The 25,119-nt window shown below is 40.2% G+C and overlaps 1 protein-coding gene across 1 annotated transcript in view; it reads right to left on the bottom strand.

Moving 5' to 3' along the window:
- The window catches only part of CPM (carboxypeptidase M), a 32,865-nt gene extending 20,607 nt beyond the window's left edge, over window positions 1–12,258 (bottom strand). The window contains exons 1-2 of the mRNA XM_080576204.1: window positions 12,055–12,258; window positions 11,774–11,928 (exon numbers count right to left, since the gene is read on the bottom strand). Of these exons, the coding sequence (XP_080432330.1) occupies window positions 11,774–11,928; window positions 12,055–12,243 (344 nt within the window). The 5' untranslated portion in view covers window positions 12,244–12,258. The remainder of the gene's footprint in view (window positions 1–11,773; window positions 11,929–12,054) is intronic.
- Between the last annotated feature and the right edge of the window lie 12,861 nt (window positions 12,259–25,119).

The following is a 25,119-nucleotide window of genomic DNA, read 5'->3' on the forward strand; positions in this document are numbered from 1 at the left end:
GGGAAAGTGTAAAGGTCTTGCTGTTTTCTTCCAAGTATCCTGCTTAATGGAGAACTTTGAAAACAGATCATACATCACAAGAACCACTGTACTTAATAGGTTATTGGCAGGACTGAAAACCATCGATAAGGAAGCAAACACCTATTTGAGGATAACAGGAAGGAAGAGATTAATGGGAACTACCTGCACTACCTGTGCAGCACTTAAATTTTATTTCACAGTGTTAGGATATCCCATGCCCTGTATTTCCACTTGTTAGCCTTCTGAGGACTAGTACGGGCTGTTCCATTTCAGAAAGTTTGCAGTATTTTTGAGATACCAAGGACCAGAACTTTTCAACAAGAGATGCACCGTCACTGATGCAGTTACTACGCTGAGCCCACTGCTTAATCCTTCTGCTTGCTTCTCACGTATCCCTTCTTACAGGCTTAAGGCCACCCCTCACTCAAATAAATAAAAATAACTCCCCACTATTCAATAAGCACCTATTTCCACAGACTATACCAGCTAATCCAATTTGGAGTCACTACCTGATGAGCAGGACTGGAGGAATGACCCTTGGAAAGCCAGGTGCTGTTTATTTGTAACCAAAGCATTTGAGAATTGAAGGGTTCAGAACAGTTCATAGTTCATGTGCTGCCTTATCTACCTAAAGGTTTACAACTCTGGTTGATTGCGACATCCACAGCTGCCTAAGCACTGTCATGGGACTCGTATGTTATGATGATGACAACCCTTTATTTCCTACGTACGTATGACTTTGTGCAGTACCACTTCCAGTTCTCGTAATCAAGCTGAGCACACTCTTTATACGTCAAAAGATTAAAAAGCGCCAATGCAGAGCACGGTTTCTACAACAGCACCTTGTCTTTGAACACAAGAAATAGAAGGAAATAAAAAGATCCAAACAAGAACAACCCAGAAGGGAACACCATTTCTAAATTTATATACACTAACCTTATTCAGTGTTGGTCGCTGAGAGGAGAACGCCACAGACACAGAATCAGCCCGAATGGGCATCCCCTGTTATTTACACTACCTGCTTTCATATTCACTCCCAGAAACCAAACAGACTTTTTCCTTCTTCACCGACTCTTGCTTCTATTAGCACAGGATTTTTAAACCTAATTCTAAATGTGTCTTACTTTATTTTCTGAGAGAGGTGTGAAACTGGTATACACCCAGCAGTTTTCAGAAAAGCAATTGTGTATATAAAAGAAACATTACCCATTCACAGTAACACCACTGGATCATTCCAAGCAAACTGACTGCCCATAATGCAAGCCAGGGACAAGGAAGGGGGTGGCTTGTTTTTAAGTGCAATTTATCCAGATTAACTGGTTTTATTTGGCCTACCCTTCTGCCACCAAAGGCAGAGGAGGCCAAAAACTGTTTCTGCCACTCAAAGGCAGAAGGAGTAGAAAACTAAGAGAAAACTACAGGCTGTTGCCCTTGATGGCTCAGAAGTCACTGGTGTACTTTGAGGGTCGCAGCACACTGAGGTGCCTTGTCAAGACGCCCGCTATGCACACCCCACCAGCATCCCTGGCATACCCCATGCATTATATTTGCCACATGTATGGGAAGCTTCCAGCAATACACATCTCAACACTGGCACTCACACAAATGAGTGGCTTTTTCTTCTTAATTAAACTGGCTGGAGGGGAAAAAATGCAAGATCAATTAACTTATTTTAAAAAGTTCAATCCGTATCATCATCTTTGTTCCTGATTTAATTAATAAGTTAGCCTAGTTTGACCAGCCACTTCTAGATTCTCTCTCAAAATGGGTAACAAAAGAAAATTAGAAATATTAACGACTGTCTTTTAGGAAAGGCAACCTGTTTTAACAAAAATTACAAGAACGTAAAATCCAGGCAGTGCTTCTTGAAGAGACAAAGGTTGTCACATGTGGTGGTGGCCTCTGTTTCCTCCTGGATTTTGGTAGTCACATGTTGTGCCCATTTTCTCTTGGATTTTGAGATCAGCCTCATGCAGCTGTGCAAAGCAAGCTTTGTATTTTAACTTACTTCAGGTCCACCACGGTGCTTTGTCAGAAACCTGATTTGCACGTTGCCAGCAGCGCATACTGAGGAAGTATCATTCTGTGCTTAGCCTACTCCTGGATATTTTCTAGCTTTTTTCTCTAGCTGTTCTTGGAAAAAAGAATACTGGACCAGACTGGACTTCTGAACCAACACAGTCGGGCTGCATTTCTTACTGAAAGGAGAGTTTGCTTTATTTTAACCTTAAGACAAACGTTACTTTTTCAGATCTGCACAAGCTCTCCCTGCTTAAGTGTCCCAGGTAACTGCTGACCCTTGGATGTGGAACATTCGCTAGGGACAAACAGGAAATACTGCTCAGCTGTCCTAAATCCACTGTGACCTCAGCAAGTTAACACAGCAGCTACAACCATTCAATTAAATAACTTCAACTACCACAGGCTGACCTTTCCCATAACAACAAAAAAATGAGTAAGCAAGCCTTAGACACCAAACTGCAGCATGATCTGCTTAGAAGCATCATCTAACCTCTGCCACATCTCAACCACTGCAGAGTTTATAAGAGTTACTGAGTCAGAAGTGGAGCCACTTACAGGCAGGGCAGTCTTGGCTGGGAGGGGAAAGAGAGCTTCGCCCAGCCCTATGCATTTTCCCCTACCTGCCATCTTCAGTAACCTAATTCACAAAAAACATTGAAAAAGCCAAAATAGCAATCATGCACGTTCAGCTTTCATTCCCAAGAGAAAAGCCAGCCTTAAAAAAAAAAACTAGATCTCTTCTGTGCATGACCAAGCGTAGAACTGTCTAAGGAACAAATGCTTCAGGGTTAGAAGTCACATCTTGCCTCTGTACATCTAGTAAGTAGGTTCACGTTCGTACTCACTGAGCTAGCTGAACACAATCTGCCATACCACAGTTACGTACAGTAAAGCTTTAATTAGGGAACCCTGAGAATCAGCAAGACTGATAGCCCCAGGGGTGTACAGCCAGAAGGCATGGGCAGAAAGGCCATCCAGAAAGCATGCAAGGTGTGCTGCTCTTCTTCTATGCGAAGAGGATGGAAAGCTGCTGGAAATACTTTTCTACCAACAAGCTGCATCCCCCGGAGTGGGGAAGGAGGGACGTGTTACTGTGCTCTCCTCACAAATAAGAGGAAAATGCAGACAGGACTATCATCTGGGGGTGAAACGCAGACAGCTTTTTTCTTTTTAAGGAATTCCAACTAGAATTTGTTTAAAAATTAATAACATTATACTGCAAGTTGCAATCAACTCCCACTGCTGACCACTAACATCAACATTCACCTGATTTTCCCTGTTCCTAGAGAAACACAGACCTTGTAGTATGGCCCAAAGACCAGCAAACGTAATCTGTGACAGGATTACGGAGAGACCCAATCTGGTAGTAGAAGACCATCTCTTCAATTATGGATATGTTTTCTATTTTTATTGGAGCATCTCATTCTCTTCTTGTGATATTCCACAGCAATCTGAGGAAGTGAATGTTTAGGATCAGCTTAAACTGACACTGAGTTACATATAAAAACTAACTTGAAGTGTAAGTAGACATTCAATTTATTCCTTGCAATCAGCAAGGAGCAAATTCAAGTTGAATTGTCAGTACAGTTATAAACGAAACAAGGATTGTGATCCTGGGTATAAGGACCAATCTTCTTATTTGCATGGCTAGAAATTTATATACAATGCTCCAAAAAGCAAGGGAAGAAAACAAGTAACTTGTCTACTGTACACCTGAAGTTTCCTAGCATACTGAGCTCTGTGGGTTTGCTTGTTTTAAGGGGGGTATTTTTGTTTCTTTCTACATCTTTACTTTCCCAACAACAGTTAAAGGACATGAAGATAGATATGAACCAAAGTGTACCCACCAGCCACACTCGCTGATTTTAAGTTACACAAGGTCCCTGGCATTGGGAAGTTTACCGATACTATTTATGATATCCAGTTGCCACTTCTGTCTACTTCTAAGCAAACATGGAAATCTGCAGTCTTACCGAGGGAAGACAGCTGTATGTTGAAGACTTTCACAGCTTCTAAAGACATGAAGAAAAGCTTGACATATGTTCTGCTTCTAGACAACTAGAAAGCAATTGGTAGAGAAGAGACAGGAGAGCTGCAACTTTTCCCACAGCACTGGTTTTAGATAAACTGCTCACAGGAACAGCGAGTGGACTATTTCTAAATAGATCACATTTCCATTTCAAAGTTACAACAGAGATCCCAGTACGAGATAAGTTTTTATACAAGAAGTGTTTGGACTATGTTGCTAGGAAAGGTTTCCTTCAAACATTTGTTTGCAAATCTTCCCTCCCCCCAGGACAAATCCCTGATCTGGCAAATTTCACTGAAAAAAAACAACTTCTCACAAGATTTTCTGCAAGAATTGAGTTTGAGTTTCATTTGTATGCATGTATGTATGCAAAAAACCTGCACATATATACACACACTTTCACTATTATTTTTTGGGTGTTTGCCATGTAGAAGGCAGAAATGATTGACCAATTCACAGCAAACATATGGAAGAAGATTTAAGCAAATTATTTCACCTTTACTGCAAGAGAACAGGAACATGCTTACAGTCAGTTACTGCACCTCGAAGATCAACTTCTTCAATAGCTTATCTGTCTTTCAAGGCAAACACCTGACGATGACCAAGCTATGCACTCTTTATAAATTGTGTAGAAAGCACAGGCATTCTGCCAGGGCATTACTGACAGGAAAGCAGTGTGAAGTCATGTTATCAGCCAAACATTGTAATACTCGGCTATTGGAAGACAAATTGCACGCAAAACTACCTGTCACACTACAGCAGTCAAACTACTGGTGCAGAAGGCAGAAGTGCTGTAGCTTTTCTCCTCCAGAGAGACATGCACAGTATTCACAGTTAGACTAATTCTAGTAGCTAAAGCGCTAGAAGATGCAGTCAGAGGAAATCTGTTGAAAAAAATATCTTTCAACATTTAAAGCTTTTTAGCTTTAGCTAGTAGAAACAGACTTTAAAGCTGATGCAGTAAAGGTAAGCTCTATTTAAGCACCTGATTTAGAGTAAAGCTCAATTGGAAGCTAAAGATTTTTTGAAATGCAAACTAATACTTTCTTGCTTTTAAAGTCATGATTTATTTTTGAAGTCATGATTTAACTTGAACAGATAAGCTCTGAAGAACCCAATCCTTCTCCTCCTCTTCTGTTCTTTTTCCCTTCCCATCACAGTAACTCACATAATACCCTGCAAACAGAGTTTACAAGGCTGTTAACATCAAGCCCATCCATGATCCCAAACAATTTCAATAATAAAATGAACACGTAAATCTATCTAGAATCTTGTTAACATACATTTCTTATGCCCCAAGTACTGCCAAAAACTAGAACAAAGATGGTTAGGAAGAAAGAGACCGAAGAGAAAAAGTGGCATGTAAGGGGGTAGATCAGAAAAGAAGCAGCCAAGAATGGGTAAAAGTAACTATCACAATAAGTTCTAGAGTGCCCTTTTTTTTTTTTTAAAGGGAACTTCAGACTTGAGCCAAGTGACTTTAGTGTGCTTCACATGGGGCCCTCAGAGTGGGAAACATCCCATTCATTCCTGTTTCTAAAAATGAACACTGAAAATCTCAATGCTTATATTATCTACACACGACATGCTTGCATGGTGAGCCTGCGATTCACAGGACTAGGGAAACTTGTGGGGTAGGAGACAAGGAAGGGGGAAGGGAACAGGAGACGTTATCAAGGACCGGAGACAGGAGGAAAGCCATCTGCAGCAGTCACTCAAACGGAACAAACAGAGGGTAATACTCCTATACACAAACTTCTCTCTCACTATGTATACACAGAAAAAATTATCTCAATATTCTCTTTAAAGGCATCACATTCCCATGGATTTTCCTCTATACAATTTCTCTTTGTCTTGAAAACTTACAGTTGCCTTTATCACCTTCATGGTTTTTCTCTTTTTAGAAACATCGATACTCACATTTGGTTTGTGTGAGCATTTACTAATGAGTAGCACTGAGAAGCTTACCTCAGAGTACACTGGGCTAGGCACAGCCTTCTCATTCTATAGCGATGCGGTGCCAGGACCCCAGAAACTAACCAGGTAAGAGCAATTCCAGTGAAGTACAAACACTTATGGATACACGTTTCAGTTTTGTTTCCTCCAACAGTAAAACTTGTTTTCTAGTACTCAAAAGCATCCAGAATCTAAATTGTTTCTGATGTAAGTGCAATAAAGCTTGCAGTGCATTGTACTGCTGACAGTAGTAACCCAGGCTCCTTCCATGTCGTATCACAAGAAATCCCTGAAAAGAAATTCCTATTTTTCCCCATTTGTCAGTTAAATACACAGACTGCCAACAGTTAGACTAGACAAATACAGTAGCTGATCTTTTATTATTAAGATCCTTTTACTGGAGTGCAATGACCCCGAAGGCCACACTCCCCTGTTGAAGAGCCTCCCCTAAATACCTATAGGTGTTGATCATGCTGTAACAGCAGTTAGCAGATTAACATCAATTCCTGGCATACCTCGGGCACAACTTCCACTGATGTCTGCACAGAATGGTGTTTGGGACAGGTGCCTAGGTTCTCTGCTGGCTACATCACCAGGTAGGCACGCACTTCCCACCCCGCTACGTGGTCCTATCTCCAACCTGCCCTTGGGCTGAGTCGCTGCTGCTTATCGCATGGAGCCCCGAGCACCCGGCGTTCCCTTCTGCTGCCTGAGAAGGGAAACCCACAAATGTGGGCAGGGAAGGGGACACGACGAGCTCCAACATGCGCGCGCACACACAGCAACCCAACCTAAAGCAGCCTGCATGTTTCAGCCTCTGTTTGTAGAGTGGGGATAGCAGAATGCTGATAAATGAGCTTTTTTTTGGTGGTCTAGTGAAAGTTGGTGATGTGTTTAAGATCAATGGCTGGAATGCTTCAATTTAAAAGCAACAAACAGAGCCACTGAAGAGTAAACAGCAGAATAGGATGGTTAAATCACATAGTTCTCACCTGAAAAAAGAAAAAATTACCAACTTTTCAATAGCCCTGTTGTAAGTAGCTATTTCCAAAAATTTTTAGTGAAACCATAATAAAATTTGGTCAGTTTGGTTTGTTTTGCTTTTCGTTTCTCCAATGACAGAATCCAACAAATAAAGGTTAGCCTGCTAAGCCAGCTCTTCAATGTGCAGACACAGAGGTACTTTATACTTTAAGCATATACAGCTTTCTTTGCTCAGTGAGGAGGAACTAGCTTCAGGAAGATGTTTACAACTGTTCCAGTGGGACTGGAATTCTAAAAATGCAGACTGGCCTCCAGAAAAGATAGATCTAAAACAAGCTGAAACTGCCATGCTATCACTTCATCTGAATCCAGAGTGTATCTGAAAAGTTCTGAAAGTGGGGATCTACTACAAAAGCCACTCAGCTGTTTCAATATTGCTTGGTTTTTTGCTCTCAGTGAGGTCACCAGTTCCACCTTTTAGAATCCTTAAGTCTGCTTTCCCATTCCTCCCCTCTATTCACCTTTTCTTTAAAAAAAAAAAAAAGAAAAAAAAAGGAAAAAAAGTCTTCAACAATGAAGCACCACAGACAACACACACATTGAAATATCTTCTTTTTAATAATACACATTGTAAGATCTGTTTGCTATAGTCAGTCTGTGTTTCATAAGGCAGGTATTAGGCAGGCCAGGTGAATTATGACTACACCAGGTCCCATCCTCTAGGCTGACGCAGCTCTGGGGCCTTCCCTATTACCATACAGCACACATACTGTGCTGAGGTTGAATGCTGCGCAGATTAGAGAAGGCAGCTCCTGCCAAAGAGCTTTTACTAGCTTATTTAACAACGCATCAGAGACAAAGAACCAGGATATTACCCTGAACCATCACACATTTCCATTGTTTGGCCTGAAGTAACCCTGTGAGGGAAGCAAAGTTTCTCCTGGCAGACACATGCCTTTCGTAGCTGTATGGACGGGTCTCTGGGAAGGGAGGAACCAGTATTTTCTAGAACTTAATTGCATAATAAGTGGATTCTTCACACAGCGTTTATGAGAACTGTCAGCTGCTATTGACTAGCCTGTGAATAGCCAGCTCTGTCAATACCAGGTTTCAGGAGCTTTTTTTCCTTCCAACTTGTAAAGAAAAAAGCCATCATTAGTCATACATGGAAGCAGCCCAGAACGCAGCGCCTGATGTTCAGCCTGCATGAGCCAGATATCCTTGCCAGGTATTGAGGATTTATTACCTTTGATACCATTGCTTAAGCTTTTTCCACTGTGTTTATACACCGCGTCAGAAGTAACTGAAGCACTAATGTTCCTTTTGCAGGAATGTTAGGAAATGTACACATCTGAAGAATGAACAGGTCATTGCTAGTCTAGAAATCTTCCCAGAAATCTGACAGAGAAGCTGTGAATTTCCATGTAATTTTTTTGTGATGTAAATCACAAAACAGATTGAGCATCTTTTACCTTGGTTTCCAGTGAAGCTCTTGGTACTGGCTTTGTTTTGTACCTCACTGTTTATGTGCATCAAAAATAAACCTGCTTTCTAAATCTCACCTCACGTTTATCCACAGCAAATCATACTTGACTACTTAGCTTTCCACGAAGAAATGAAAGCTCAGTGGGAGAGACACGAGTACTAGCTTTCTTTAACCTTGACCTTCGCAAGGCTTTCAGCACTATCCCTCAAAGTATCTTTGCAAACAAGTTAGGAACATGTGGATTAGATCAGTAGACTACAGCAACGTCGGAAACTGGCTGTTAGACTGAGCAATTAACCGGTGGTCAGTTGGTGGGTCAAGTGACAGCAACTTATCAGCATTGATCCTCAGGGGTCAATACTGAGGCTGCCATTCAGAGAGGCCTTGACAAGCTGAAGGAATTTCTCAACAGACGACTCATGACAAGGGCAAATGAAAAGTCCTCCTCCTGGAACAGAGGGATAATCCCTCACATTGGGATTATCAACCCAAGAAACTAACCCCATGCTTGCACAGGCTGCAAACTGACTATGTAGGTTGCAGATCTGCAAGCTAGGAGTTGAAGGGGTGTCCATGGGGACAGTAAGATGAACACGAGCCGGCAGCATGCTCTTGCAGCAGAATAGGAACCTCTATGCTGGGCTGCATCAGCAAGAACATAAACCAGCAGTTGGAGGGAAATGGTTATTCTCCCCCAGTCAGCACTAGTAAAGTTATAACTGCAGTACCATGCCCAGCTACAGGCTCCCCAGTGCAAAAGGGATAACATCATACTGGTGGAAGTCCAGCAGAAAGCCGCTGAGATGATTACAAGGCAGAAGCACACTAGACCTGAGAAGAGGCTGAAGTAGGTCGGTTTGTTTAACCTGGAGAATCACACAGCTACAACCTCCCACTACCTAAAGGAAGATTCTAGAGAAGATGGACCCAGACTCTTCTTAGAGGTGCAAAGAAAATTCTAATCAGATGCAAGAGAATATATTCTCACAGCAAAGGTAGTTAAGTACTGGATCAGGTACCCAGAGATCCTACAGAATCTTCATCCTTGCAGATAGTCAAAACTCAAGTGGAGAATGCTCTGAGCATCGTAATTTAAAGTTAGCCCTGCTTAGAACAGGGCCTCAAGTTAGACAGCCTCCAGACCTCAATTATTCTATAGTCTGCCTGGAGCATGTGAGAATTCCATCACGAAGAATGTTTAGATATTCCTGATAAAGAACTACAAGCAACCACCTCCTGAAGTGGTGATACAGAGGTCCCTATTGTCCTTCCACATTGAGGCTTCAAGGGTGGACCCTATAGCCTTGCAGAACTCCAGGTCTACACAAGCCATAAATAAATAAAATCAAGCTTTCAGTTCACTTTCTTCATAATCCAAACCTAGATGACAGTATATAATGCTAGGTTGTTAAATAAAATTAGAATGAGACCTAGACTAAAGAAAAAATAAAATGAAAACAATAGCCATTCATGGTAACAGCGAAGTCACATCTGGTGTCCTTACAGACACCACTCAGTTCATAAGATTTTGTATTTGTCATCTACAATCTCCGTATCAGATGTATCAAGGGTTGAAAAGAAGACTTACTACATGACATTCTCGGCTTTATATTTAAATTATTTTCTGTTTCTTATCCATAATTATGCTATCATGGTTTAGCTAATTGGTTAGACAGTTTAGTAGGACACACTAGTAAATCCATACAAGTGTGTGCATGCATATGCACATTGTTTTCAACAGCTTAACTGAGAAAAGAGGACTAGAACTTCAGCCTGTCAACCAAAACTGAAATTTTTAACAAAATTATATAGCCACCATTGTCACAAGACTTTCTTGTAATATTATCAAAGAAAATAAGACCCTAGCTCAGTTCCATCCTCTAACATGTTTCACAGAACTCTACAGAATTTACAGCAGAAGCCGAAATCTAGCCCTATGGTTAAAAAAGTTAGCTAAGTCCCCTCAAGGTAGCAATATGGAGATGTTGATAATTAGTAGTTTGTACTTGAGGGAACCGTACATAAAGGGACTAGCCTTCTCTTGTGTGGGTGAATAACATATTTCAATAGGATTCTGCCTTTGATGAAAGCAAGAGGAACACAACTTAACTTAAAGATTCCTCGTCTAGTTTGAGTCTTCCCATAATGAGACTTTCTTAGAAAGAAGTGTGGACGTGCAGAGACAAGGTTACACATCCATAGCAACAAGACAGGGGTTTGATACCTCACTGAAACTGACCAGACTCTTTCCAAAGAAAAGTCCCAGACAAGTAGGAGTGCATATTTAAAGAAGAAATTGAAGACACACAATAACACAAGGAAGGATGTGTGAAGAGATAGAAGCTACTAGTGCTCTTCAGGTTTATCTACCTAGAAGCACATAGATTTTAAACAAACAAAAACTACTAACAAAAAAAGTAAAACACAAGTTTCACCTGGCCTTACTGTAGTGATATGAAGTAGGATTAAAAGAACAAATGATGTTTCTAAAGAGTGATGTAATTTTATACATCATATAAAAGCATTTTTTGAAGTCTACTTAGCTTTTTTCCATTTAAAACTAAACAGATGAACATTAAAGTATAATAAATAAATGCTAACAAATACTAACCTTTCTAATCTCTTCAGGGGATAGAAAAAGCTTTTCTTTTTTTTTTTTTCTCCAAAAATTATCGTAAGGAAGTACCAATCACAGATAAGCCAAAATACCTATATGAGGCTAGAAAGGCAATTATTGATCGAGCTATTTTCCTATAGAGTTTGAGACTAAAACCCCAGTTCTTTACTCAAAACCGGATTCCAGTATGGAATTTGAAATCCTTTTTTCTTGTCAGTCCAGCTTTAGTCAAACAGATAAAGCCAGAAGAGACGATCCTTTAAACGTAGTTAGAGACAAGTTAGAGACCCCGCGCTGCTATCACAGCCCCACCTCGAGCGGGTACCTCGCAGAGGGGCAGCTACATCTCAGGCTCAGCAACATCCCTGTTTCTGAAATTGCCACTCCGTCGAGGTTTCGGTCTCGAAGAGAAGTAGGTGCCGGGAGAGCTCCTACCCTAGCCGCAGCACCGTAGGTGCCATCAGGGTTTGTTACTCACGTCCAAGCAAGAGGAAGAGGAAACTCAGGAGAGGCTGAAGCAGAGGCACCCGGCACTTAGCAGCCCCGCCGCCACCCAAGGCCACGGCACGAAGTTACGGGGACCCTCCTGGGGGCTTCGGAGGACAGCTTTACGGGCAGCGATCCGGCACGACCCCAAAAGAGCCGGTCCTGGCCGCACCTACCTTCCACCGAGCGCCCGATGCTGTGCAGGTGGGTGAGGGACGGGTGGGCGGCGTGAACCTCCCTCAGGTACGCCTCCAGCTCCTCGGTGTGGTGGTACCCGAAATCCAGCGCTGCCGCCAGGGCCACCAGGCAGAGGACGCCCGCCACCTCCTAGAAAGAAGCAGAGGAACCAGAGACCCCCGACCCCTCTCTCAGCGAAGCCCTGAGGGGCAGCCCCCCGCCCTCAGCACGCCGGCCCCCGGCGGGCAGCAGGTGCCTTCCCCGCCCCGCTCCTACCCCGGCGGCCGCCCGCATGGTGCCACCGCTCTCCACGACTGGAGCCCCGGCGCCGGGCGGGGGCCGCCATCCCCCGCCGCCCGGCCTCGCCCTGCCCCTGACTGACGCCGGCTTCCTCCACTCAGCTCCCCCCGGCCCGCCCAGGGGCACGGAGGGAGGAGGTGAAGCGGGGGGACCCCTCCCCGCCATCTCCCTCCCCTCCGCCCGCCCCGCCAACGGCTCGCACCTGAGCGCCGGGCGGCTGCTGGTAGCGCGGCCCTCACCGGGCTCCTCGGAGTGGGACCGCCACCTTCCTCCTTCTCCTCCTTCTCCTCCTCTTCCTCCTTGTGGCTCTCAGTGGAGGTCGAGGGGAGAGAAGGGGCCTGAACATGAGGTGGGGGAGCCCTGAGGAAACGGAGCCCGTGTGGTACCGGGGGGTGAGGGCTGCCATGCCCCGGGACATAACCTGCTGCGTGCACGGGGCTCCTGAGAGGATTTGGTGTCCAAATCTAGCAATATCCCCGTTTAGCTTTTTTTTTTTTTTTTTTAAACGAGTTGTTAATAGGATTCACTTGTTGAAAGGGCTGGATTCTATCTACAGAATTAAATGCTTTCCTTGGTTTTGCGCTAACCACATTGCCTTGGGGATATCCTATTCTTGGGATCCACCACAAAGGCTTTTTCATCACCTTTTGTTGTCTTCTTTAGGATTGAAAAAGGCTCAGAGGAAAAAATAAAGAAAAAAAAGTGAGGCTAGGCTCCAGCAGCAAAAGACAGGAGAGCATCAACGTTTCTTGTAAAATATGATGTTGGAATACAAATGTCTGTAAATTCTGGAGAATTTTCCTGAGAAAGTAAAATGGCAGTTTTCATCACAATCTGCAGAAGGATTTCCTCTGCCTTCTTCTGAAGTTTCTCATCCTGGTCAATGTTAGAAAAAAAAAAGGATACTGAAGCAAATGAATGTGTGAGCTAATCCCAAATAACAAGTCCCGAATCCTGGTTAGAAGACTCTAATAAAAAAAAAAAAGTTATCAGTAAATGAAGTTACCACTTTTTAAATTTTATTTATTTATATTTTTTTAACCCAGAAGCTTTAGGAAAAAAAAATCAAAGTATATTTTAGCACAATCTGTAGTATCCCAATGTACTTCTGTTGAATACTGTTCCTTCTAGCATGGCGTTAGGGGGGAGGTGACAGCCCCATAGCCCTTCTCCCATATTTCAACTCCACCAAATTCTAACTCCCATAACTTGACAAGACCTTCTCAACTGTTGTCAAAGAAATTTTTTGTAAGACCTAAATATGGATGTCATTTACCTTCTTCACTTAAAGAAAACAGTTGGTCACAGTTACTTGCATTTGCTACATGCAATGGGAGAGAAGCTGTGGGGTTACACAGTGAATGTCTCCAGAGAAGCAGGAGGGAGAAGTCAAGTGTGTGAGCTTCACAGTTCATTTTGTGAGACTTGAATATATATATATATATTTATAGGCTCCTTGAAAGACAATCTGGTGACACCATTTGAGTAAGCAGAGAAGAAAATATGTTCAGCTGGTAATCCAATATATACATGCTTGGAAACAGTCCCATCGTAATCACATGAAAGCAGAGAACTATGACTCTAAGAAGAGTAGGGTGTTGGCAGCATTGTGAAATGACAGGGGGCTGTAAAAATTAATCTCAGTGAAATGAGGAACAACACCTTTGATACTAGGTAGTCACAGCGTTATCGCCTCTTGAAATTACACCACCCTTTACCGTAGCTAACAGAGTCATGGTTACATGAGATCATTACAGTTTTTAGGAATCTCAAAAACACTTTGAAATGATAGATTGTTTCCAAGATTGCTTGCAAGTTAAGACAAGTCAGCTTTTTTTTTGGCATTATATGAGTTACATGTTACTGAATCCATTTTTTGTTTGTTTGTTTGATTGTTTTCAGCCTGCATTGTACCTGAAAGTACAAAGCTTGAGGATACCTGTTGCTCTTGAGCCACTTTTCAGAAGGTCAGTTTAATCCAACCTGGGCAAATAATATTCTGGTATACACAGCTGTTGTTAAAAGTCAGTACTAATGACCAAATCCTGTACAAAATTGTAATAAATCTCCCACTGGCATCAGTGGTTCAAAATGAGGCACTGTATGTGTTAGGGCTGAAACTGATTGCAGTATCACTCTCAGCTCTCCAGTGCACAATGACCCCTCTAACGAAGGGAGACAAACAAAGCCGTATTGCTGTAAACAGCATCAGCTGCTCGCCTCGCAGTGACATTCAGAATCGTCCATTCAAATCTATTCGACGGGTGACTATTAAAGCTAGCACCGGAGCACGGGTTTTGTAGGAAGAAAACACATTTTTGATGTGAAACTCTCACCTGTGGATCTCAGCAGAGTTCCACAGGTAGGAGTAGGTCGAAGTAGTGCAATGATGCGAGTGGCTGTGTTGCCACCTAGTGACAGGTTAAGAAAATCCTGTCACAAGCAACAGGTGTGAAAAATTCTTCACACAAGAGTTAGGGAGCACTGTAAGATTGATACTTTACAGACATACAGTTGAGGTGCGTCTCAACAGTAAAAAGATTTTCTGGAAGGTTTTGTGACCTTGAAGAGCCAAGTCACACAGCTGATCTTGGGTTTTGAAATCTTACTCTGTGTTTCGTCACCAGTCTGCAGGATTTCTGCACTTTCCAAAGATTACTAAGAAAAAAGTGTCCCACATTATAATATGCAAAATATTCTTGGTGAGAAATAAAAACAGGTCACTAGCAAGAATTAATTTTTTTAAGGATTGCCACTGCTTTTAAAACTTTCTCATTTGAAATAATGTCCAAGACTTACGGACTGGAGCTTCAGGTTCTTTGCATCTATTTAACGCCAAGGACCTGACGATCAGATTTGTGGTGTGGGAAAAAAAACTTGAGATAGTTTTCCTTAAGTGAGATGGACCAGATAAGAAAGTTCAGTACAAGTGACAACACAGAAACATGAACCTGATACAACTTCACAGTCCTGAATTAGCGTAAACCCAGATACCAATCACTGGAATAAACTGCAGTGAAGCCATCCTGGTGTGTAACACCCACAGTGCTGAATTAACAGGCTGCTTCTTAGCATGGTGAAAGTTGGATCCCCTGCATGAAAGAGCACCAAAGCACAATGAGTTGTTCAAGCATTCACCAGCTTATTTGTTGTGTCCACCATTCAAGCAGCTCTCAGCTGAGGCTTGCATATTTGGTTCATAAATCTCCTTCCCTCCATCCCAGCACAAGGATTACCCCCAGAGAAGAAAGGGATACCCTGCTGTGTCTGGTAATCTGCAATTAGAAAACGATCCCAAGGGGGACTATTAGCAGCTGGTATAGTTTAGAGCTGTCCAGACAAGCACTGAATTAGCTGGAGAATCTGGAACCACAACTAGCTGCTTGACAAGCCTCTCACTCATCCTATCTTGCAAACAGCAAAATCTGCATACAGCAGATTTTGAGCTACTGTCTGATGATACATCGGCATGTGCTATGGTGGAACAGGTCAGTTCTGCTCCACGGTGGGTGAAAGCATTTGTTTATTTAGATATGGAAAGCATGGGAATGTGACCCCATTCAAGACAAATGTCTTGGGTGTTGTATGCTGGGTATTGTAATACAATTGTAAAATGTTTTGTCTTTCTCCTCTTAAATTGGCTTATACTTGCCCTTTCAGTAATACACACAAAATTAGATCTAATTTGAAAATAGATTATTTCTGGAACAGCAGAATTTAATTTTGCAACTGGAGCATAATGGGTCCCTGGGTAAGTAGGAGCACAAGACTAACAACAGGGAGAGCCAGGAGGGTTTGGTGGGAAGTCCAGTGGGTTGGGGAATGATGGATTTCAGGGAACTAAGTGGGCAAAAGGAAGGGGAGGAATGTCCATAGAGGTTTTGAGGAGGTGGGAAGACTGGAGGCGGAGGAGATGGGACAGAAGGTAGAAATGTTATGGATACTTTTGTTGGGAAAAAGCAATGGGGAGGATTCAGTGGGGCATTTCATGGGGAAAGGGACTGAGAGTAGTCTTTCTGGTCATCAACATCCCACTAACCTGACTACAGGATAACCAAATGTGAAGGATTTAAGATGATGGCATAGCACTCTGTCAGGTCTCCTAATTGGCATATGAAATGCATTTCAGTTAATACCATGGAAATTACAGACTCTTCATAGTTAATTTCTTGTTGATACTAAGCAACATTTTTGAGAAATCTGAAATTTGTCCCACCAGCTGAACCAATTTCAGCTTTCAACATTTGGAAAAGTTGTCAATTTTTGGAATAGCTTTTTGCCATTTTTGCTAATTATCTTCAGATCAAAATATCCTCCTAATTGCTGTTGTCATGAACAATGCAACACTGCTACTCACAATGATAGCTAGTCTGTATCTTTAAACAAAATTCATCCAGGCCACTTAATCAACATATCTGTTTCAAGTAAACAATGGTACCATTTCCTGAACAAGAAAATAAGACGTTTTTGGAAAACTTAGTTGTGTAATAAAAAGATCCTCTATTTCTCTGCAGTGATTTATGCAAAATGGGTCTCTACACAGACAAACAAATAAACAATACACAGTGCGATCTCCTATAAGTGACAAGTACACACTGTGGTGTTTTGAACTAAAATTTTATTTTGGGGGGAGAAATGAAAAGGTATCTTTCTAGATATAAAAAAATGCCAATCAGCAGTTTAAGAATGAATGTTTAGTGATGCAGTAAACAAGCATGCAACTTGCTCAACCTCCTTGAAAGCAGCTGGCAAGTCTTTTCTTGGATTCATCTGTACTTGTTGTGTACTGGTTAGATTGCTGTTTATTAAACCATATGGTTCTGTGAAGCTCCGGTTCTCAGAGATAAGGGTATTGTTTCATGTCCATCTTAAACCAACCTAAAACCGAGCTGTCCCTGAGAAAGTCGTCCCTGAGAGAGTCATCCCTGCACCCAGCCCTGCTGCCTCCCATTTTCCAGTGCAGGCACTCAAGCAGCCATGTGGACAGCTGGATCAGGGAACTGGTTCGTCTGGAAGGTATCCCAGCAAACACACACACACAAAGTCCAAAAAGATCTCTTCATTTTCACCTGGCCATATAAGCATTGGCCTTGGCTGAGGGAGCCGAAGGGCTAGACGGCCAGAGAAGGATGAGAATGTGCTTCTTGGGAAAGACCCACCGTGGCTCAGCCAGCACTGATCATGCATCCGCACTTTAGATGGAATATTTCAAGTGAACTGCCAGCAAGATGTAGGTAGGTATGTGATACCACAGGTCAGCAGAGAGCTTTCGGAACTGTGAGCTGTGCTCAGAAGAGAAAGGCTCTTGTCTCTTGACTCTCCCCTCAGTTCTGGTAATGGCTTGTTCCTTAGAGATAGGCTGGACGTGAAATCCTATAACTCTTCTTCCCCACTAACAATATGGGCATAATAATACTGATTTTAACAACCTTAGATTAGAGTTTGTCAAGCCAATTAAATAAAAATTAAAGAAAGACACTGCTATTACAAATATAGAAACTCTTGCTGGTCCTACACTATTGCTTATTCTGTATGGTGGTAACTATTGAATAGTTCCTTCAGATAAAGTCTTCCAAGGCAACCTCTCATGACAGAAAGCTTACTAAGGTTTTCTTAATACTATTTATGGCTGAAAAACTCAATAGTCTGCACAAGTGAGCACTAGAAACAATAACTTTTCTTCACAAATGTTTGCAAGTCCAGGGAGAAAAGCTACTCCCAAGATGGATATGGAGGCTGGCTAAAGAGCAGCCTTTAACAAGACACAATCTGCAAAAAAGAATCTTTCAGTCCTCTGGCTTTGAGGATACTTTATTAGATGTCATGTATAACCTCATCAAAAAATCAAAAATCAAAGTGAAAAATTGTTGCTAACACCAGAGAACTTTATTTCTTTTTTCCTTGTTCTTGTTTTATGAAATGACTAGACAACTTAGAAAGCTTTGACATGCTGCAAGAAAGGCCAGACAAGTTTTAATTTTCCCTTTGTTCATCGAATCTTTATATGATTAAGCTTCTTCTAATATTACTTACAGAGACTTTTAAGTGATTTCTCACTTCAGAATGCTTTGTAATTAAACTAAGTTATGTAAGAATAATCATTTTGCTATCCTTCCCTAAGGGTAACCATTCAGCAGTGTTTCCTGTAGAATCAAATCTGTGCTTAGGGAAGATGTGCAGGACAAGGGACAATTTTGCATTCTTGGTGTGTCCTTGGAATGTATGTTTCTAAAAAACATGCATTATAGCAGCCTTAAGCATGGCTCTCAGGCATCAAGCTGATATCTGAGCGAGACCCAGAGTAAAGCAGTTTTCTGTCCCAGCTTCAGAAGGAAACAAATCTTGTGGGTCAAGCATTTTCATTTTTATTTTATTAATATACGACTGTGTAAATATAATACAAAATTCTGCATTGGGAATGAGGTTTTCAAGGATTTAAGAAAGAGCATCTTCATCTCATTTGTATTAGTAATACCTTTTGGCAGTCTCCCACACAGAAAGCCTGAAAATACACATGAAAGAAAGAAAGAAAGAAAGAAAGAAAGAAAGAAAGAAAGAAAGAAAGAAAGAAAGAAAGAAAGAAAGAAAGAAAGAAAGAAAGAAAGAAAGAAAGAAAGAAAGAAAGAAAGAAAGAAAGAAAGAAAGAAAGAAAGAAAGAAAGAAAGAAAGAAAGAAAGAAAGAAAGAAAGAAAGAAAGAAAGAAAGAAAACCATCATTAATTCCCCAGAGAGCCTGTAGTAAGGAGATCACTAAATTGAGTTAACTTAAAAGATGCCCTCATACCAAGACATCTGTTTAAATTTCCACAACAGATAGCAAGGCTGAATGTTGCATACATTGCAAGGCTTGATGTACTGCATACCAAAAGCACTTCTGTAGTCCATTGTTTTTTGTGTAGTTTTAATTATTTTTCATTCTGTACAGTTTTAATGGATGATTATGAATCCTCAATCTGCCCTTTTCATTACATACTCAGTAACTTTTTTGAGGCTTTACCATGAGTGCTCCTATGCAAGTCTAGTTCCATGAAGAACTCTGTGGCAAAAGATTGGACTATTCAAAGAATTATTTGTCCCTTACAATGATCTTGTTGTGGCTAATACTCTAAATTGCACTATATATTGTAAAAGTTGCTTCTAGATTGCCATGAATATGGATAACCTGACTTGATCATTCAAATATTGCCACTTCTGTACCCACTTTCTTTGAACACATTTATTTCATTTTGTCCTAATATTCGTAGAACTATTATGCTCCAATGTTTGCTTTTATTTCAAAGTGGCTGTCACAGTTCCATGTAAGCCTAATGTGGCTGCTGACTTACAGGCTCATGGTAGAGATCTTAGCTTCACAGTGGCAGATAGATGTTTTATAGGAATGGAACAGTTCTTACAGGAACTGGAGGAAGTTCCTGTATTTACTTCATCTCGTTTCAATTAATGGACCAAACTTAAAGGAGAGTCTAAGTTGGCAGAACTTGCACCTTCTTCTGATCCTATGGTGTAAGCTACATTAACATAAACTTAGACTTCTGACTTACTTTCCTTAGGTGCATATTTCATGAGACTGGACTTCTAAATTTGGTCCTTCTAGTCTAAGTGTATTCAGAAAGGTGTGCTCTGAAACCTCCTACTGAAGTTTCAGTAGGGTGGTCACTATACTAAATCATCTTAAAAGGCTAATTTCTTTGTCTTAAAACAAATTATCATTTCTTTTCCCTGCATGTGAGAAAAGACAAAATATATTGAATTAATTATTCCCTGTGTAAGTTTATATCTAGGACATTATTACTTGTAAAACGACCTACATTTATTTCTTCCTCTCCAGCCAGTGTTGTCCTAATTAATCTCTGCATTTCTGGTACTTTTGTTTAGATCTAGAATTGCAAAAAAATATATATATATAATCTTTATCGCTCTATCTGTTGTCCAGCCATACCCAGCTGGAAACAGAGAATCACACAGCCATATATTCCAACAACTTTACATCTATGCAAAAGTTCCCTTGACTTCAATCACTTTAAGCCTATTATTAAGATTACATGTGTACTACTTTGTAAGAGAGGAGATAGGTTTGGGAGTTTTCCTAGATGGGAATTTTACTGTTCTAAAAATGTTTATTCACTAATTACTCTGGAGTTTACACTGCTTTACATAAAATCAAAGTTGGTCAATGGACATACACATATGTAATTTCTATTATGTTTTCTTTTAATGGTTTGGGATCAGAATTTTGGTCATCATTAATTCCTTCTGTCCTATTCTGAAACAAAATTGTAGCAAGTTGCTAGGCCAACAGTGATTTCATGAACTTCCCCTGTCTTTTAGAGCATTTTATCTGGTTAAAATATGATGATATTGTTGCTTACTCTTGTTTAAAGGTGTACGCATCTCTTGCTCCCTTTCTTTCTTTCTCTGGTCAGAAATGACCATAAGGAATGTCCAAGGGAAAGTGTTATGAAAATGGATATACCTCCATTAAGTCTTTTTTTTTTTTTCTCTTTAATGACAGAATCTGTGGCTAAAATACTGTGACCAACTTGGAATTTAACTAATTCTAGTGGAAGAGTTCTAATTATATTCTCTATCCTGTTTTGCAAATCTCATCGATAATTCTTATTTTAATATATTTAGAAGTACAAAGGAGTAGTTTTGAATACAGTAGTTTAGTTTCTCCCTTTGAATTATCTTCTATCTATGAGTTCATAAAGGTTTATGTAGTATCTTACTCTATATGGGATTGAGGTCTCTGAGGACAATGCGTAGTGTATTGATCTCAGTTTATATAGTGATCCTCTTCCTGATATCTTGATGTACACATAGAATTGAAAAAAACATTAGTAGAGTGGAAAAACAAAACAAAACAACAACAAAACCCAGCATTTAAAAATTAAGGAATGACAGAATAAAGACTGCTGCTCTAACAGTTACTTTCATACTTTGTATCTGTATTATGACATATATTATATGAACTCAATTTTGTTTTCTGTACCCAGAACCCTTATTTTGGTCAGAGTAAACAATGAGTAGTGCCACTTAATGAGCAACTATTTAATATTTTGTTTCATATTCATTTTTCAGAGAGTTGCCTGCTTTCACGTCAGACATCAGTCAACGCATCTCAGTTGTTCCCTTTTAAAACCAAAAGGTTGTTCCCTTTTAAAAGAGGAGAGTAGTGATAGAATCACGCATTTCATTAATACAATACAATCTTTTTCATTTAGGAAGAGTGACAGTCATGAAGTTGTGTCTTGCTGAACTCAGTAGGAGTCAAACAAGAAACATTTTCTTCACTTACACTTTCAAGCAACGTTACCATTAATTCCGCTGTCCCTCCAACTAAAGATCTTCTATACAGAGACCTCTTCTACTGACCAACTTTGTACATGCTTGCAACTGACTTATTTTAAAAATAAGTGTAATTCTCCTATTTTGTATTCAGGGTGAACTTTGAAAACAATTTCATTTGCATGACACTGGTATATTTCAGTAAGCCACTAATTTAAGCACAAAAAAGATATTCCAAACCCTGTTAGGGGGGACCAAATTGTTAATTATCTCCATTGTTGTTGTTGTTGTTTTGTCATGTTCATAAAAAATGAATATGAATAAATCATAAGCATTAATATATATTCATATTCCTGTTTGAAGACTGATGTTATCCTTATTTTACAGATAAGGCACTGGAGCACAGAAAAAAATAGAACCAAAAGTTTTCATCTCTCTTAGGAGCCAATTTGAAACACCAGCAAACTGATTTTTGAGGGTTGTTAGCTTTATATTGCTTTCTTTATGCTGAAAAGACAGCTATCACTGACTTCAGCTGCAGCTTTAAATACCAGACGCTTCTACAAATTTGACCACCCCATAGCTGTCTAGGTGCCTTAAACATAAGGGACACACCGTATCTGGTAAGTCTAGTTTTACAAAATTACATGACATAGTGGAGGCAGAGACACAATCCTGTTCAATTGGTCGGTATTGGCAACCTTGAACTCATAACTCCGTGTTTTCTGCCTGCAGTCTGTGATCTCATGTAATCCCTTCCAGTTTCAGCAGCAAATGAGATCAGAATACTAGGCTCAGCTATGACCCTTATTTACAGCCTAAATTCAAGTGTCATTTAACAGGTCTGTTACAGGGCCTACACATGAAGGGGTCAGGAAAAGGATGCAGGGACTTTCTATTTTGCAATGATACTCTTAGCAAAGAGATTTTTTTATGTAGTCACCCCCCCACCCACCCACAAATATCAAAAAACAGTATAAAGAACAAGCATTTATGTCATCCCCTATATGGTTCAAGCACAAGGTTATATTTGCTTACTGCCAATACAGTTAATGAGAGTCCATTATCCTCAGTGTCAACAGGTTCATCTGGGACAGGGCCAATGCCTTTCAAAAAGGTTTGATGCCAGCAGAGATTTGGGAACCTCAGGGATTTGCTCTCAGCCTCAAGTTGGGCACAGTATCCTCTTCTTACCCAGCTTGACTTCTCACCTCCTCTGCACACCGACCTCCTCCTTTTCCAGTCTGATTCACCCTGCTGCTTGGCTTCTTTTTCCAGTTTCATTTTCTTTACTTAACAAGACTCACAAGATGTACCAAGGACATTCCAAGGCCCAGTTTGCCTCCACTTAACTGAAATAAAAATATTATATTACTTTCTTCTGTACTGTGTCAACCACTGTATTTACCAACTAATTTTTAGCCGTTTTCTGGATATAGAGGAGAAACCACCTACCTCTGAGTGAGGCTGACAGTGAAAAACTTGACCTCTAGAAGTGATCATTTGCTTCAAATATATCCTTGTGACTTATTTTCTGTATCGGCAACAGCCTCAAAAATATCCTCTCATTTTCAAGATCATGAGGTTTATCAAAGTTCTGTGCTTACATTTCTATTTTCAGCATTGTAATCAACTGAATACTTGAGAAATTCAAATAAATTGAACTTCTGTACCCCTGAAATGACTATAACTCTTGCCTGTCACATTAGGTAAATCTGTACAATGCTTAAATGCTTGCATACTGTCTTTTTCTAGGGTCAGGGTGCATTACATTAATCAGTTCATTTGCTTGTATCCTACCATTTCTTTCTACCTTATTTATATTATCTTAAGTGAATTATTGCACAAGTATTTGGTGATTGCTGATCTCTCTGTAATTTTGGATAGTTTCTATCATATTTGCTAAAAGCTGAATAAACAATGTGGAAGGGAAGCACCATGAAGACAAAGGAAATAAAGTGAAGTAAACCATTTGCTGTAGAATCTTCAAAAGACTTTTTTTTTTTTTTGCCCTTTCAGCCTGATTACCAAGTATCATGAGATACCCAGCAGGTTGCAAGGCCACTCCTCGGATTTTCTTGAAGGCCACAAGTATTTTTTCCTTTCTCTGTGTTAACATTGGGGAAGATGTGATGACCTTCTCAAAAGCATTTAGGAAGCAGCCTAGGCCATAGTAGGACAAGGCATTCGAACAGTTCATTGATCAGACTATTTTCTTCTCTTACATATCACTGTGCCTTCATGTCATCAGCGGCCACACAATCTCTCAAGTCTTTTGTGACTTTAGGCTCTGACATTTCTGTTTTATCTGATATTGCCCCACTAATAGAAATCCATCAGGGCAGTGGAGCATAATAACATCTGAGTCTTACTAATTAGGAAATCAGGAAAATACAAAAATATAATTTCCACACTATGTCAGTTTTTCAGAGGAAATCTAAAATGATAAGAGGACTTTTCAGAACTCTGTCTTGCTGACCTAATAGATGACAATGGTTTTCTGTGTCATGTCACCTACTCATTTCAACTTTAACATCTAGTTTGAAAGGAATTTCATATTTTTACAGACTGCAGTGTATGAATTCTCACACATCTGTTATTTTTCTCTTTGTTTACATAGTCCTCCCCTTTTGTTGAACCTTTTTCCTGTCAACATAAATAAACAAAGCTTGTTCATAAAATACAAAACAATTGCACAACTATACAGACAATAAATGGATATAAGTGGATACTTTGGGAAAGGATAGAAAATACCTATATGAATCAGGGGGAGAACAGATATTCATTCAAAAGGATAAATTGCCAGCAAAAATGAGGGAAGAAGAAAATTTGACTTTGAGATGCCCACTGATAATAAAACTGAATTTTCTTAGCAGAGTGTGTATATCTCTCTTCCAACGCTTAAAAATCCAACTATTGTCACTCTTTTTATGCCTCCACTTATGCCTCCTATTTGATCTGAGAGACCTATAAAATTGGAGACAGCAATCAGGCTGGTAATCTAAGGATCTCAGGTTCTGATTCAACATCATTCATCCAGCAAAAAATCTGAGCACTCAAGAGTCTTATCAAGAAAACACAAATACTTGAATAGCTAAACAATTCATCAACATGAATACGTAACATAAGCAAAGAAATAGTTCCAATAAATTCTGTATGACAAATGACCTTGGTCATGACTAATGACCGAAGATCCTTGTTGTTCTGTTCCTTATTCCTTATTTACAAAGAAAGCTGTGGATCAAATTCAGTTTTGCATAAATAGACCTGAGTAGTACCTTCAACTTTGTGGGAGATATGTGAAGTTATATAACGGCTGAATTAAGTCTAAATATACATACAGTTTACGTAAGTTTCATAAAGAACAACATATTGGGAGTAGAAATAAAGTCTTTGTATTAAATATTATAATCTAAACAATGACAAGACATACACAGAGAAATGATATTATCAGGGCATTAAAATACAAAGAAACTGAAATATTAGAGAATTAAAACCCAAGGTAAAACCACTAAATTCAAACCCAGAACTTATGACTAAACCTAGTCTCTGAATTGACTATCTTGACATCCTCTTCACTGTAAAAAAGACAAACCCAACAGTTTATACTTTGAAATGACACAAAACTCAGAACCTTTGTTTCATCCCTAGTTAAACTCTCAGCCTGTGCATGAAATATATTGACAAATAAACACATTCAACAGAACAAAATTTTAAGAATAGTGAAGGCAGAACAAAAGAGCCTTTCACTAAA

Source organism: Anser brachyrhynchus (assembly GCF_964034855.1).
Source record: "Anser brachyrhynchus genome assembly, chromosome: 1".
Classification (NCBI taxonomy): Eukaryota; Metazoa; Chordata; class Aves; order Anseriformes; family Anatidae; genus Anser; species Anser brachyrhynchus.